This window comes from Myxocyprinus asiaticus, chromosome 50 (assembly GCF_019703515.2).
Source record: "Myxocyprinus asiaticus isolate MX2 ecotype Aquarium Trade chromosome 50, UBuf_Myxa_2, whole genome shotgun sequence".
Taxonomy (NCBI): domain Eukaryota; kingdom Metazoa; phylum Chordata; class Actinopteri; order Cypriniformes; family Catostomidae; genus Myxocyprinus; species Myxocyprinus asiaticus.
This window is the reverse complement of record NC_059393.1, coordinates 19,036,148-19,053,148: the sequence shown is the minus strand read 5'-3', so window position 1 is coordinate 19,053,148 and position 17,001 is coordinate 19,036,148. Positions and strand designations below refer to the sequence as shown.

The window sequence follows — 17,001 nt, the reverse complement described above, 5'->3', positions numbered from 1 at the left end:
GATTACATTTTAATCATTGTCAATAAATATATTTTTTAAATGTTTTAAGACAGCGTATTATTATAGCGATTTCTATTTCTTCTATTTCCGTTTTACTTAAAGAAATGAATTAGCTAAGTCAAACGCAAAACCACTCATGCAACTAACATCACATTTTGAGATGTGTGTTAAAATAGCATGTTTTGCTAACCTTCAGTGCTGGAGGGTTGTAACCTCTCCAGAGGCGAGGACTACCTTGGGCGGGCTGGGCAGAGAAGAGGCTGACCCGGTTCCCATCCCGGGTGAAATCGGTTACGCCGGTGACAGTCACGGTACCCTGAGCGCAGACGTTATTTCGGCAGGGTTGGGACAGGAGCTCGACGAAGCAGGATGACAGGGCCACATTTGGAACCTCCACAACAACATTGTCTGAGATGTTAAAACAAAGAAATTTGGAAATAGGCTTGGATTACTGATAGATTCTTAAATGAAAGTAAAAACAAAACAAAGGTAAAATGCTCTTGAAAAAAAAAAAAAGACTTTATGCACATGCTGTTTCTTTCAAAGCCAGTTGGAAACTTCAGTGAATTGTACCTGGAGACACATATAACAAGTTTTGCAAAAATGTATATAGAGTCACGTTTTCACTATGAGACCAGGTTGAATAAAGTGCAGCATAACATCAACTGTAAATGAAGCTTGATGGAGCAAGTGAATCGCACATGCATGCACACACCTGAATCATGTATACTGAGAGCAAGAGACACTTTGCAATGGCCGTTGTGCTTGAATCTGTGGCAGGGAATCGGGACCGTGCTGTGTAGCGCCAAAACGTGCTTTTTAACATCCTCGCGGATGTTGAGAACATCTGGAACAAACTGCAGAAAAAGTGTTAATTGGTTAGCCCTAGCCAATGTTAATCAAATATAACAAATTGTACAGCTCTGTTAGACACAGATATTATGCAACATAATATTTGCATGTTGTAATGTATAAGAATGTGGTAATTAGAGCTTTAGGTATTGTGTATGATGCATGATCCATCATAATTATCAAGAATTAGATGTAATCGGATATACCTTGATTCCTGCGAAAAACCCGGGACTCTCTTTGGAAGTCGATGGGGAGCTGGATGAGTTTAACAGGAAGGTGGATACACTGCAGGAAAACTGTCAATCAAACCAGATTTTTATGAAAATTATGTTGATTAAGCAAAAAGAAGTAAATACAGGCAAAAATGTAACTACAAAAATCAATACTGATACACTTCACAAAGAACCGTTGATGGCAAGGGAATGTAGAAATGTAATAAAACCATAAAATCAAACCCAATAATAGGGTTATATTCAATAATATGGAAATAATACAAGCAATATTTTGACTTTTAAGACAATTTCCGATTAATATTAATCGGAACATCTTGTGATTCATTTGATTATTTTAATCCAGAATAGCATTCTGAGATGATATTCTTCTCACAACAATTGTACAGAGTGGTTATCTGAGTTACTGTAGACTTTGTCAGTTCGAACCAGTCTGGACATTCTCTGTTGACATCTCTCATAAACAAAGCGTTTACGTCCACAGAACTGCCGCTCACTGGATGTTTGTTATTTTTGTCACCATTCTGAGTAAATTCGGAGACTGTTGTATGTGAAAATCCCAGGAGATCAGCAGTTACAGAAATACTTAAACCAGCCCATCTGGCACCAACAATCATCCATGCGATTATCTAATCAGCCAATCTTGTGGCAGCAGTGCAGTGCATAAAATCATTCAGATATGGGTCAGGAGCTTCAGTTAATGTTCACATCGACCAACAGAATGGGGAACATTTTTTATCTCAGAGATTTCGACCGTGGCATAATTGTTGGTGCCAGACGGGCTGGTTTGAGTATTTCTGTAACTGCTAATCTCCTGGGATTTTCACGCACAACAGTCTCTAGAATTTACTCAGTATGGTGCCAAAAACAAAAAACATCCAGTGAGGGGTAGTTCTGCGGATGGAAACGCCTTGTTGATGAGAGAGGTCAACAGAGAATGGCCAGATTGGTTTGAACTGACAAAGTCTACAGTAACTCAGATAACTGCTCTGAACAATTGTGGTGAGAAGAATATAATCTCAAAATGCTATTCTGAGATGCGGGTTGGTGCTGTTTTGGTGGCACGAGGGGGACCTACCCAATATTGGGTAGGTGGTTTTAATGTTGTGGCTGATCGGTGTATATATATAAAATATACAATATATGCATGCACATGCAATTAATTTCAGGGCATATAATGCCATATATGGCATTGAAATGATCTGTGCTTTGTGGATTTCTATGTCTGTTCTCTTTTGAGTGTACTGCCTGTATATTGGAGTTATGGTCTGTAAAAAGTGTGTGTTTGTCCAAGCCCAGCTGTGACACATGCTTAAGACGCAACCAAACCAGGCCTGTGCCTTTTTATTTTTTTTCCAACTGGGGCCTCCATGACATACAGCACTAACACATGGATTTTTGATACCCCAGGTAGAAAAGCATGACTCAAATTCTAGGTCTTCACAGCCTTCGACTGCTTTTTGAATAACATCAAAATGAACAAATCAGAAAAAAATATCATCCAAGGGTCAGACAATCTAATAGATAAAACTACACAAGTTTCCTCCTCCAATGCATCTTTCCTTAGAACATGTTATTTATGGTTTGTATACACTCATGGCCTTAGTCTGACCTTTCTTCTATCCTGACCTCACTCTTTGCTTCCGCTGGAACACATTTTGAACTCGTGCAAAAGGTCAAAATGCAAAATGACTAAAGGCACCTCTGTGCATTCTTGGTCTGGTAAGAAGTTTAAAGATTGTCTGAAGCACATCAACCCTGAGGAAAAAATCTAAAGAACAAGATGAAAAAGATGGCGTTTTAAGACTAAAGAAAAGGTGTCCAAGAGGTGACCCATAATCAGAATTTTTCGTAATCTAACATATTTATACCACAGCCGACAAAATCATAAAAGGTAGATACTGTATGTTCAAAGGTGTCCTGCTGTCATTTGCAAAATTACATGCAAACCTTGCAAATGCTTTTTGATTGTAGTTCACTTTAAATAAAGTTTAAGGCATCATTTTTCTCTTCCCAATTAAAGTGAAAATGCTGCAAAAACACAGGCAACAAAAACCTCTTTATTGCTTAATATATATAGCTATGTGGAGTAAGATTTTGGACCAATGAGATTTCACTGTGGGTGGGGCTACCCAAAATGACAACAGAAATTGAGGCCAAGTTACCAACAAAATGTCTGGTGTAAAACTGGATTAATCGCCAGCAGTTTACTGAACACTTCTGTAGCCTCGTATACCTTTTTTATACCAAGAAAAAACTCTACATTTTAAGACTGAATGTTTTCTTGCGCTGGAAAAGGTAACTTCAAAAGTTGAAGTTCTTTTAACTTAACCAGCTAGAGCATGTTTACATAGGAAAACCAATCAAAAACAGTCCAGACAGATGCAAAAAAGCATTCGGTGTAAACAGCCCCTAATGATCTACAGTCTTTGCCTTTTCCAAATCTTTGTACCGTTTCTCCTAGCCTGAAGTGAACTCCGTCCATCTCCACCAGAGAATATAGTCGAGCTGTTGTGTCTCGTCTGATCTCCACCTTCATGGTGTTGGAGGAATATCGTGCCCACACAACCAGGTATCCCACTGGCCGGGTGGCCGTTACCCCAGCATACGAGCATCGGAGGTGGACACTGCTGCCAACCAACTCTGGGGTCACCACAGGTTTTGAGGGTAGTGAGTGGAGGTTTGCTTCACAAAGGTTAAAAAAAAAAAAATAAATAAATAAGGTGATAAGATGAAATATAAATGTAAGAAATTTTACCAAAATTTAAAATGGAGTAAGAACACTGACACATTTTAAAGTACATTACCTTTACATACACCGTTAACTTCTGTTTCACCAGGTGGGCAGGACTTGGGCGTGTACTGTGAAATAACTAACAAAAACAAAACAAAACATGAAATGAAGTGAAACAAAACAAAACAAAACAACAAAAAAAAAAAAAAAACAGAAAGAAAAACAGAACAGAAAACAAAAAAACAAACAAATTAAACATGAAACAAAGCACAAATAATAATAATAATAATAATAATAATAATAGTAAAATAAAATTATATAGAAAAAACTAACAAAACAAGCTTAAATGAAGTCCACTTTCTGTTTAGGCATACATTTTAAAGCTTTTACAATATGACTAATATGACTTGATCTATGTATATACTTATTCATTAATTTGTTCATTCATTCATTCATTCCAGATGATCAGTCCCATGACCTTGTGTGTGAGTAATTTAATATTTTTGTTAGGTCACAGAAACATTGTTTAATTAATTAGGTATGCAGGAGGTTTTATATAGCAGTTTCAACAATACATAGTGCTTTGGAACGAACCACTGACTTTCAAATCTCTAAAGCCCCAACAATTTTCTACTTCCTGCAGCTGCCATGGAAGTGTGATAAATCTGTGAAATATTGCTACATGAATGCGGTAATCTGATTCACTCCCTCTGCAGATCTTCAGTCACCAGACATCGATCTGAAACTTTAAATGCCCCAAATACTTGAGCACACGGTTGATGACACAGTCATTTATATGGATCTAAGAAACGTTCGAGAAAGTGAAAGAGTACACATGGCCAGAGAAGGAGAAATATTGATCTGAGAGCGGCATTCGATCCACAATACAAATGAGAAAGCAGCTTCTTTCAGTTCATTGGGGTGTTGAGCAGGGAACATCTACAGACGTACTATTAAATGATCTACCAAACCCCCCCCCCCGTTAGGTTGAATTATGTTGCAAAGAGCACTCTTATAAACTGCACTAAAGAAGTTACTAGTAATCTGCATTTCCTATTTGTCTCAATCAAGAGGAAAGTTCAATGTTAAAATGTTCCTTTTTCAATGCACAGAAGACATAGTGGAGTTCTTAGTTATTTTTCATTTAAGAATCACATTTTCAGATGTTTCAGATGTTTCTCCCAAATGCCTTTGAAGACATAACATTAGAAGCATTAGAAATGAGACAATTGTTGACATACAGTAAGTGAATAAAGTTACTGTATAAAACTGATGTGAATAGCATTGCTCAGATAACTTGGTCTTCATGAGAATTTCATGAGAAATGTTTGAGTTCTTATTAAGATCTCTGATTTTTTTATTGCAAACTTTGGTATCTTGTCAAGTTTGAGACATTATTGAGATCTCGTCTAAAACGCTAGAGGTGACACACAATAGGGCCTTTTTCTCAAAAGGAAAAAATCTGAGAATCTGGAGAATTTTTACATTTACTTTCCATTTAATCTCACAGATTTGTGATTGTTATGTCCTGTGAGAAACATTTGAAAAGTTTGTGCTATGGCAACTTTGTTGTTTTGGCTAAAAGTATTAAGGCAATTAGGTCGTTGCCAAATAAGGTTGTCCAAGGTGATAAAAATAAGAAATATTTTAAAAATCTAGATTAAAACATAAACATTACTTTTGGGTGGGCCTCAATAAAAATGGATGGGCCAAATTTTCGCCCAAATGACTTTTTACTAAATGTTCCTTAATAACATAAAGGCGGCGCATTCAAACAGTTCTTTCACACTTTCAGAATGTATACATTTTTTAAACTATTTTATAAATATATATTTGAAGTCGAAGAATAATCTGTAATATTCTGGGTGGGCCTGGGTCTAATTTAAAAAGTAAAAATGTAATCTTTGTCTTCATTCAGGTTTTTTACAAAAATTGACTTAATGGCTTTAAAAATGTCAAGTGCTGTAACTATCAACTAAAATGAATTTTTAAAAATTCCTTGCTTTAAATTTAAAAAAAAGTTTTGTTTAATGTTAATTTTACATTTTTGAGTCACTGTCATGAAAATAAAAAAATACTCTAAGGGTTATTCCATTAGACCTGAACAAAATTATATATAAATATATATATATATATATATATATATATATATATATATATATATATATATATATATATATATATTTATTTTTTACTTCAAGAAGGGGTTAGGGTTAGGTAAAGGTCTAAAGAGTCTTCTCTGGTTTATGTTTTTTTTTTTTTTTTTTACCTTCTGCACAGTATCCCATGCAACCTTGTGTCGGCTGTAGGTAGTACAGCAAGAACTCCCCACAGTTCCGGACAGATATTGGGATGCGGAAAAGGCAGCAGTCTTTGGTGCTTCCATGGAAGAACTGCCATGTGGCACAAGCTGAGAGCTTCTTGACCTCACCAGGCCTCGGCAGAGAGCTGTCTTTAAGAGACAACCATACTGGAGCCTGCGTCCCACAGCGGTTCATCTAAAAAGACAGGCCAAGAGGTGGAGAATTATCAATTACAGCCCACTAATGAAGTGTCTTGCAGAAGAAAAGCATTTCAATGCCATCGCATTAGAACTTTTGACCAATGAATCTTGCAAGTGAAAGTGAAACTGAAGCACTGTCTTCGATTTGATCTGAAAACAGTTTTCAAATTTGTGTACTGCCTTCCACTGCATTGCAGAAACAAAGAAGTGATTTTAGACTTGCAACTTGTGGGACATTTCACCTTCCTGTCTCACTCACCTCCACACAGCGGGTGGGCATCTCCGCCGGTTTGTTGTTAATGCTAAAACGGTACCATCCGGGTAGCAGTGAATGGTCACAAATCAGATCCTGTATTGCTGTGTTCTGTAGCTCAGTAGAGTCGAAGTCGACACTCCGATATGCATTCCTCAAGGTCTTGTATCCACCCGGATAACATTCTGGAGCTGGAGAACCAAGGGGAATGTCAAACAAAGGCCTGTTCCATTATATGTTCATATTCATAACGAGTTTAAAACAACCTTTCGGCAAAGACAAAGGTCAGTTCTGAGAAGACACCAAAGGAGAAGGTTGAAAACTGTGTCATTACAGTGGCTTCAAAACGTCACTTAGGTTCATTAAAACCGAATGAGGGTTAACGTGACCTCTATAGTGGCAGACGTTTAACCAGGGTAAAAATAACACACCCTCAATTGTGACCCCCTTTCTTGCTCCTAACTTTATGCCGCAAAGGTCGGCGAAATCAGTCAGCCGTGTCCGACACTGCGCGGGTCTTGTGGCCAATGGAAAGACTAAAATAGACGTGTGACTTTGGAGCTAAAACCTTTTTTAATCCCTTGCCATTTCCTTAGACAGCACATCTGTACAACCTTACCCTTTGATTTCCTGTATCTCAGAGCTGAAGTGGGTCAGATGTCACACTAATGGCTAATTATGAGGGAAAAAGAGAGAGCGGTGTCTCAGCCTTTGTATGGATATGCCTGGGGCTAACAATAAACTGGTAATCTTCTAATTCTCTCCCTGAAGATGATATAGAATATTTTGACTTGATGTTGTGCTATCTCTGACAGTGTACGTGGGAAGTTCAAGCAGGGCAGATGGGTGATGGTGAAGACATAAAAGACTTTTTAGACAGTTTTAGAAACTACCAACGTAGATTCACTTGGAACACAATGCAACGCAAAGCTTCGCAAAGCAAAGCAAAAAAAGCAAATAAATAAATACAAATAAAAATAACACAACACATAACAGCAAAACAAAAGTAATAAAACAAGCAAAATAAATAAATAAATAAATAGAAATTAATATTATGTTATTACTCAAACAAAACACAAACCGATCCAAACCAAACACTTAAGGTAAAATACATATAAAAATGCTCAAACAAAACAAAAAACATCACAGCAAAATGAAACCCTAAATTAAATGAAGTTGAATAAATTAAAATATTATATTATTAATTAAAAACAAACCAAGCAAAACAAAACAAAACAAAAAAAATTATGAATTAAAAAAAGTAGAATAAAAATATATATACTGTTACTCAAGCAAAACCCAAAAAAAAACCAACACAAAAAAACTTAAAACTAAGTTAAATGAAGTGAAATCAATTAAAATAAAATATGATATTACTAAATAAAAACAAAACAAGCCAAACAACAGAACTAGAGCAAAAAAATAATACAATAAAATATAGTTAAATACGATACAATTTTACTAAAATAAAATCAAAAACTAAACAAAATCAAAAAACTAAATAAAATAGTTAAAATAAAAAGATATATTTTTACTGAATAAATTAAAGCAAATAAATAAATAAATAAATAAATACAATTAAATATTATATTTGTTTTCTCAAACACAAACAAAAACAAAAAACTGAATGAAGTAAAATAAAATATTATATTCCTCAAAATTAAACCAAAAAATATAAATTAAATAAGATAAATTAATAATGATAATATATTGTTTCTAAATAAAAAAAATAAATAAAAAATATGCTGCAGACATGAATAATACCAAAGTCTTTCTAGCAAGTCAGTCCACTGGCGGCCATCTTTGGGATGCTCTTGGCAGGCTATTTCCAGTGATGCCAGTGCAGCTCCCATCTACTTGAATGGAGAAAGACCAAAATCTAAAAACGGTTGGTCAAGATTGCGATCAAAGAACATATTTCAAAGCAGCAATAAAATCTGACAATACTGCAATCATAAATTGTGATTCTTTACCTCATATTACTCTAAAAATTTAATTTTCCTGGCTTATATAGCTAATGCGTGTTCTAGAGCTGATAGACAGATGATGTCTGTATCTAAATGGTGATTGGCTCTTTTAACTGTAAGGTGGGACTTCTTTTCTACATCCGTTGACTGTTGGACGCTCATAGCTTCTTGGTTGAGCGTTCCAATTTCTTCCATTAATTTTAATAGAAGTGGCCCAACTCTGCTAAATAATCTATTTTAAATGCTATATATATATATATATATATATATATATATATATATATATATATATATATATATATATATATATATATATTAGAAAGGGTGCACTATTACTTTGAGTGATGAGACTAAAGATTTCCACCAGATGGATGATAAAACTCCATAAAAAATAAAAAAATAAAAAAAAACAAAACAAAGACTTACACTACAAAAGTAACTAGAGTCATACCTAGGGAATACAATATCACAATACCACAAGAGACTTGAGGGTAGCCTCTTTTGACTTAGGCCAGTAAGCAACCCCCCAGAACACGTTTACAACCAACCAGAACATTCAACCACACAGCAATGCATTACCAGCCACTCAGAACCAGTGGCGTAGCCCAGGGTGGGCCTGGGCCCACCTAAATTAGACCCAGGCCCACCCAGAATATTACAGATTATTCTTCGACTTCAAATATATATTTATAAAATAGTTTAAAAAATGTATACATTCTGAAAGCGTGAAAGAACTGTTTGAATGTGCCGCCTTTATGTTATTAAGGAACATTTAGTAAAAAGTAATTTGGGCGAAAATTTGGCCCATCCATTTTTATTGAGGCCCACCCAAAAGTAATTTTCTGGCTACACCCTTGGTCAGAATTCCAGAACAATGCCCTGGCAAACACTCATAACACCCCAGCACCACTTCGAAAAGTTTTTTTATGTGCAAGGACTCCTCACATTTTCATTAGATGACATAAAAATCTAGTTTAATCTACATTTCCCAAAATTCTTCTCTCAGTAGGGTGTCAGAAACAGACTTTCATGTCTTTGTTCCAAGGAACATGTTTACAATAATCATCTGAAAGTCCTCATCAGAGCAGATGACCTCTGACTGGTCTGGGAAAAGAGCAGAAAATCTCTTCTCTAATCCCGTCTGCTTCAGCGAGTGAAGACGAGGCTGACCTCTGAGGGCTTTCTGCCCCACTGGAGCGATGATGAGATCATGTCCTGGCTGGTTTAGAAACCATAATGCCCTGCCCTTTCCCGCCTAATTCGAGGATAATTACTCCGAAATTACGGCCTCAGCTTTACTCTTAAGGGCGCAATGAGGCAAGATGAAGATAAAGGCATTAAATGGCTCATTTTATAAATTCTTAATAGTGGTTCGGCGGGGAGATATAGGGGTAATTAAAGGGGACGCTTCTTTAGGGGAGGTAATAATGTTTCAAGGTGGCTGACAATAAAGATAAGATGAAAAGTTTAAGCAATAGGTGGTGTCTTTATCATGCACACACAGATTCAGAAAGACATCAGTATCTAACTAGACTTCAGGATTTTCTGGAGAAAATGTTACTGGTGCTTGCTTGTGCAAAACTTGCAGTCAGGTTGTTCGCTAGTGCACTGCAGTTGCTAGGGTGTTCTGGGCAGTTGCCAGGTGGTTGCATACTGACCCAACAAAAAGCAAAACAAACCACAAAATAAAAATAAATGGAAATAGGTGGTTGCATAATGGCCTCACAAAACAAACAACAACAAAAAAAAAAAATCACAGCACAACAAATACTGTATATAAATAATAAAATAAAATGCAATAAGTGGTTGAATACTGGCCTACCAAAATAAATCAATAATAAAAAAAAACATAAATAAATTAAAATACAATAAAAATAGGTGGTTGCATATTGACCCCAAAAGACTCCACAACAAATGAAATGGACTGAAATGAAATGAATTGGAATGGAATTGAATTTAAATGAAATTGAATTGAATTAAAAATAAAATAGAATAGAATAGATGGCCCAAGTCAAATGAGCTCACTTCCATATTTCTATATTCTGGTACACACATTCATGTCAAACTGTGTACAACCCAAATCTTATGTTCTCATTCATTCAACCTTCACATTCAAAAAGCTAATTTTGTGGGACCAATAATGGAGTTTTGTGTCTGTTAAGAAGATCTGAGCAGAGAAGTTATGTCACCAGGTCGTAAATAATCTCCAAGACAGCTAGTCGCATTTGGTCTCTGTCTGTGCTTGCAAGGGTCAGAGGTTCCACAAACACTCGTGTTTTGAGAGCCTCAGACAAAAACTGAGACAACACTGCTGAGTAAACACCAGATTACCCATCTTATTTGTTGATTTTGACATGGTGTGGATTTCAGACACTTTCACACCAGGGAATTCCAGAGACAGTTTTGGATTACAGGTGAAGACTGGCAACTTTCTCATAATTTCTTTAATGTTTCACACCTGATTTGAAACTGGAAACTGCCATGATACCTACAACATGCCACTTAAAAAAATAATCGACATGCTTCTAGAGACCAGGTTGCACAAATCTATTGTGTGGTTTAAGAAGTCGCATAAACTACTTTTATGGTTATTCAACAGTCTTTTTTGACAATGAACTGTCGTTGCATAGAAAAAAAGATGCATTAGATTTCTTAAAATATTCCCCGTTTGGTTCCTCAGATATTCATGAGTTTGTAATGACATGAATAATTTAAATTTTTCAACTTTTACAGCTTGAAAAAAAGTCTGAAGTTACTTAACCTGCTGCTACTCTATATCGCAAACGTTCAAAATATTTGAACTTCAAATGCTTTGATCGCCTCGAATCAAAGATGAGCTGGCGGAAACATAACAAGAAAAAGAACGGTTTGACGCATATAAGAGGCTTTCACAAAGTTGTGCTTTATACAAGTTTCATCCAGTCTGGGTCTGTGCGAGCAGTGTTTTGAATGTGTAAGCAGGGGGCAGGTCGAAGGAGGGGGGCAGGGCTGGTAAATGCTCAGAGTTATCTGTTGTGACAGGCTGCTTCTCGGCCGAGTAAAGAGCTGATTACACAGCAGGGAAGGAACCACACCAGATATTCACACTCCAACCCTCCAGCCCGAGAGAGAAAGACAGAGAGAGAAAGTCAGACAAAAACAATAATAAATAAACAATAAATGTTTTTAAAAGATCATGCAAACGCTTTAGTCCGATTGAAATCCGACCAGTCAAATTTTTGCAAAGTCGGACTAACAAACCAAGATAATTTGATTGTAGGGTTAGGTTAGGCTTCGTCCAGCATGTATACACGTTAATGGAACAACATTTGGCCTCAATGTTGTCGCATAAACGCTTAAATCCAGATTAAGTACAGATGTTAAACTTCGACCAGCATGTACAGTACAGACGTTAATCGGACCACGATCGGCTTTGATGTTGTGCACACGCTCCGAAAGACAGATGTGGCGCACAGCAAGTGCATTTCAAATGAGATAGAGGTATCATAGCGAATGCTAGGAACATACATTTTTAGACGGATGAGAAGAAGACTGTTAAGAAGCTAGATTGTGGAGTTGTTTCATTTGGTTTTGTGTGTAACATGACGAAAAGTCAACCAGAAAATATCTCGTCCTTCCTTCATATATTTGATTATGCATTTGTCATGTCTACTTGAACAGACAGATAAGACTGTAGCTTGACTATGCAACAACCCGCTGTAAATTGATTACAAGTGTGCATATAAATGTACTGAGTGCGAATACGTTTTGCATGCACATTAAAAGTTAGTTTTTAGTCGCACTAAAACAATAATTGATCTTTTTAAAAAATCATGTAAATGCTTTTTTCGACTGAAATTGTACAAGTCTGATTTTTGCAAAGTTGGACTAACAGACCTACTGTAGATAATTTGATTGTAGATCGGCTTCTTCCAGCTTGAATACACGTTCATAGAGCCACAAATGTTGTCGTGTAAATGCTTTATTCCTGCTGAATTCATTCCAGTCGTATTTTGTGAAGCCGGATTAACAGACCTGGATAATGCGACTGTAGACAGATTGTGACCAGCATGTAAATTGCAGATATTAATTGGACCGCAATTGGCTTTGATGTTGTGCAGATGCTCCGAAAGACAGAGGTGACACGCAGCAAGTGTATTTAACCCGGAAGTCGAACACGACACAAACAAGGTAGAGGTATCATGGTGAATGCTAGGAATGTACATTATGGGATGGATGAGAAGACATCTGTTGAGAAGCCAGCAGTAACTTTTGTGGCAAAAGTAAACCACAAAACTTCTACATCACTTATTTAAATGATGCCATTCCTTTAAATATTCGATAACACATTGTGTCACTTGGACCAAAAGTAGCTTGACTATGCAAAAAATTTCAGTCAAACTGAAACAATTTATCTTTTTTAAATGTTGTGTAAATGCTTTAGTCTGCCTGAAATCATAACAAAGTCAAATTTTTGCGAAGTCAGACTAACAGACCTAGATAACGCGGTTGTAGCTGAACTATGTCCAGCATGTACATGATGCCAAAAACCAACCACAAAACATCTACGTCACTTCCTGAGCTGATGTCCTTCCTTCAAATATTCGATTATGCATTGTGTCATCTTGGACAGAAAGAACCCGCTGTAGCGCAATATAACTGCGCATGTACACATACTGAGTGAGTAAGTGAGAGTGATACAAAAACATCTACTGTACCAGAAAATTTGGTTTTGTTGGGTCTGGGTCTGAATTTATGAATACAGTGAGTGAGTAACTGTAGGAAACTGTCCTTGATATTAAACTCAAAGAAAAGCTTAAACTTTCACAATTCCAAATGCACTCATGCATTTCCTCTTTTCTATCAGCCAGGACTTCAGCCAAGCCCTGAGGACTCGGTAATGTCTTTTTCTTTCTATCTTGTGCTGAGAGAGCCTTATGAAAGATGAGATCATATAATCCAAACACACAGCTGTCAGACATATAATAAAGACAAAAAAGTCAACACCGCTGATTCAAGCGATTGGAGGTGAATGGTCTTCGTAGAGAAATATCACAGAGAAGGCCTAGTTCACGGTCTGCCATGTAGAAGGACACCGCAGAGAGGACAGAGAGTGAGTAAAAAAAAATACTCAACAAATGGAGGCAATTCCTTAAATGCAACATTATTTTCATGACAGTTACGCATATTTTACCCTGAAATTCTCATCACTGCATTCTGAATAAATTGTACATTAAAGTGTAATCATAGTAGACAATTACCCCACCAATAGGCACCAAAGCCCGCTAATCAATTTGACCTGCACAATCATGACCCTGACATTTCCAACATGACAATTACTCCTGCACACTCTTGAGGCTTACTGTACTGACTGAGAGAGAGAGAGAGAGAGAGAGAGAGAGAGAGAGAGAGAGAGAGAGAGAGAGAATCCTCCTTTTCTCTTACAGGGCAGTTAACTCGTTAACTCTTGTCATAACGGCGCAGACTCTCCATTTGGTGTGCAAATGGATGTCAGTGTGCAGAGTTAAACGAAGTTTCGCTCAGATTTCAAACAGCTGTTCAGTCCCCTCTACAGAACTGGGATATTGAGCACTAATTAAAACAATGGTTTTTGGATTGAAAGCACATTTATCTCAACCATTGCAATGCTCCTGATGCACTCAGACAAAAATCTCACATGCTAAAATGTGATCCTTACAAAACAATATTCAGTCACTGTTTTTTGGTTTAGTTATTTGCCAAATATTATAGTCAAACTATCCTGCCAGTTTTTATTTCCTATAATGACATATCTTCCCTATTTTTTTTTTTTTTTTATGTATTTATTTTTTGCAAAAGGATTGCACAAAGGGATTTTCTTGTGCATAAGGATTTCAAAACATAATAAATAAATGTAAATAATTAAAGAAACATATTTATATAAAATTGCATATGTAGGAGGAATACGTTAATAAAGTCAATAAAAATAAATATTTTTAAAAGATAAGTTAAAACAATACTAAATTAAATAAACAACAACAACAAAAAAAAAGTTTGCAGTATGAATATGTTAATAAAGTATGTTAAATTGATATATATATATATATATATATATATTAAATAAGAAAAACAAACAAACAAACAAAAAAATGCAGTAGGAATATAAGTTAGTAAATTAAGTAAATAAAGTACATTTTAAAATACAAGTTAATCATCATCATTATCATCAAACAAAACCTTTTGTAGTGGGGATATAAGTTACCAAGGTAACTAAATCAAATACATGATTTTAAAATATAAGTTAAAAAATAATAATAAATAAAATAAACAAAATAAACGTTTGTAGTAGATATAAGTTAATAAAGCAAATGAAATATATATTTTTAAATAAGTTAAAAATCAAATATAATAATTTTTGCAAAAATTTATTTTTTAAGTAAATAAAGCAAATATTTTTTAAACACATGTTAAAAATAATAATAATAATAATAATAGTAATAATAATAAATAAACAAATTAAACGTTTGCAATAGGAAGAAGTTAATAAAGTAAATGAGTAAAAATAATAAATAAACAGAATATACTTCTGCGGTAGGAATTGTTGTTGTTTTTTAAATATGCAAACATTGATTTCAACATTCAAAGCTTAAAAGTTGCATGCACAACTATGCAAACTCTTTATACATGTAGCCTACTATATATGAGTTGTTTATTTTTTAATGCCGCAATCTGGTGCACATTACTGAATTATCATTATAAACGTGCGTTGTTGAGATAATTTATTATTTAAAAACACCGTTAGCAATTTATCAATGCATGTTTTTAACTCACCCAGCTGCGCAAGTAACTTCAAAGGTAGTAAACACACGCACCATATGCAGATATATGACTTTAAAAAGCCACGGAAAATGCGCACAGACCGATGCATCTTTAAATCTCACAGTTGCACTTTTTCCCACGTGGTTCCCATCGGAAAGTTTGGGACAGTTTCGTAGGTATTCCTTGCGCACAACATACTGTCCTAAAGTTATGGGCAGTGATATGAGACTTGGACCATTTTTTTCCTTGTATGTGTACAGTCAACTTGAGGAGTGAAGGGGGCACGCTGCCTCAAGACCTCAATTACCTGAGTAGGAGGACGCAAACGTGAGCTGCTTACTACATAGGCAGCTGCCTTCTATGGCACCATCATAACTGAATAAGATAATGCTCAAGGTTGGTAGCAACTCTGAGCGCCATTCTGTACAAGCAGTGCTCCTCACGCGCAGGGCACAAGAGATTGGAATGGCTATTTATTTGAATACAGCTGACGCGAGAGGAACGACGTAAAAAGTAATAGCATATGCATAACACACATACATTTTTTTGTATCTATACTTTTCCGTATTGAGTGGAATATAGGTAAATTTATAATCAAAATTGTCTCTTGATTCGTCTGCCATCTTGGATTTCCTTTTAGATAAGGACTTCCGCAGCTCTCCCATTAGAGAACAGTCAACTGAGTTTTGTGACAGTAAATCTTCCTTTGCATATACCATACAAATGGATGGGTAGAGTCGTAAAATTTATTTATTAATTTTTATTTATTTATTTTTTTGTAGTAAGCTTCACTCCATGTTAAACAATTTTGAAGACAAGTTCACGGACAGCCAGTCAATTTATTAAGTGACAAGCTGTTTCCTTACAAAAGCAGTTTATTTAGTGTACCGAAGCATACGTAAAGTGTCTCTTACTAAGTAACAGTAATGAGAAGCTCAAAACGAGCAAGAAAAAAGGAATGAAATGGACAAAAGATGACTATAATAATTGGGGATTTTCCATATTAAATTAGGTGAAATAGCTTTTCCCCGAGGGCAAGTTTTGCATAAAGGCGAAACATACTTTATGCAAGTACGCAAATGCAGATGGAAGCGCTTACCCAACGCATGGCCAACCAGAGGTCTGCACGGGCCTTAAAATGAAACCCTACCCGGCCTGAACGATACTGTCAGATTTTAAGCCTGAACCCGAAATCGCTTACTATCTATTTCTTCTCCTAGCAAGTACTGTTGCAATAGGTTGTACTTTATATAAGCCTATAGCACTGAAACAGTAAACATACACAGTTTTAACAAAGCACAGCAGCCCCTCAGTACACTAGAGCAGAAGGGGAAAAGCATTGGCTTACTGTTTATTTGCTGAAACTTCACCTGGTGCAGAACAATCTGGAATAATATGAAACACTGCAACAGTCCCCTCTTTACAGCCTGAACTTGTTTAGAATGTTGAATCTTTGTGACAACTGCGCTGAAAACAATCTTGATGCTGTGCAAAGAATGAAATGGAGTGCAAGTGTCTCAACATGCATTTTTGGAAATTTGAAGTTTTTTTTAACTTGATATAGTGTTTAAAAAGCTTGTTAATTTTTTCATTCATTACAAACCCGACCTGAACCTGAAGTCCTACTTAAAAAAAATTACCTGAACCCGGCCCCAATCCTGTCGGGTTCTTGGGTCCCGTCGGAC

At 35.9% G+C, this 17,001-nt stretch overlaps 1 protein-coding gene across 1 annotated transcript in view; it reads right to left on the bottom strand.

The window, feature by feature from the left end:
• LOC127438908 (von Willebrand factor D and EGF domain-containing protein-like) overlaps positions 1 to 15,425 on the bottom strand; it is an 83,828-nt gene extending 68,403 nt beyond the window's left edge. The window contains exons 1-8 of the mRNA XM_051694812.1: positions 15,329 to 15,425; positions 6,579 to 6,763; positions 6,086 to 6,314; positions 3,890 to 3,955; positions 3,535 to 3,767; positions 1,059 to 1,148; positions 716 to 857; positions 191 to 408 (exon numbers count right to left, since the gene is read on the bottom strand). Of these exons, the coding sequence (XP_051550772.1) occupies positions 191 to 408; positions 716 to 857; positions 1,059 to 1,148; positions 3,535 to 3,767; positions 3,890 to 3,955; positions 6,086 to 6,314; positions 6,579 to 6,763; positions 15,329 to 15,425 (1,260 nt within the window). The remainder of the gene's footprint in view (positions 1 to 190; positions 409 to 715; positions 858 to 1,058; positions 1,149 to 3,534; positions 3,768 to 3,889; positions 3,956 to 6,085; positions 6,315 to 6,578; positions 6,764 to 15,328) is intronic.
• Positions 15,426 to 17,001: the final 1,576 nt, after the last annotated feature.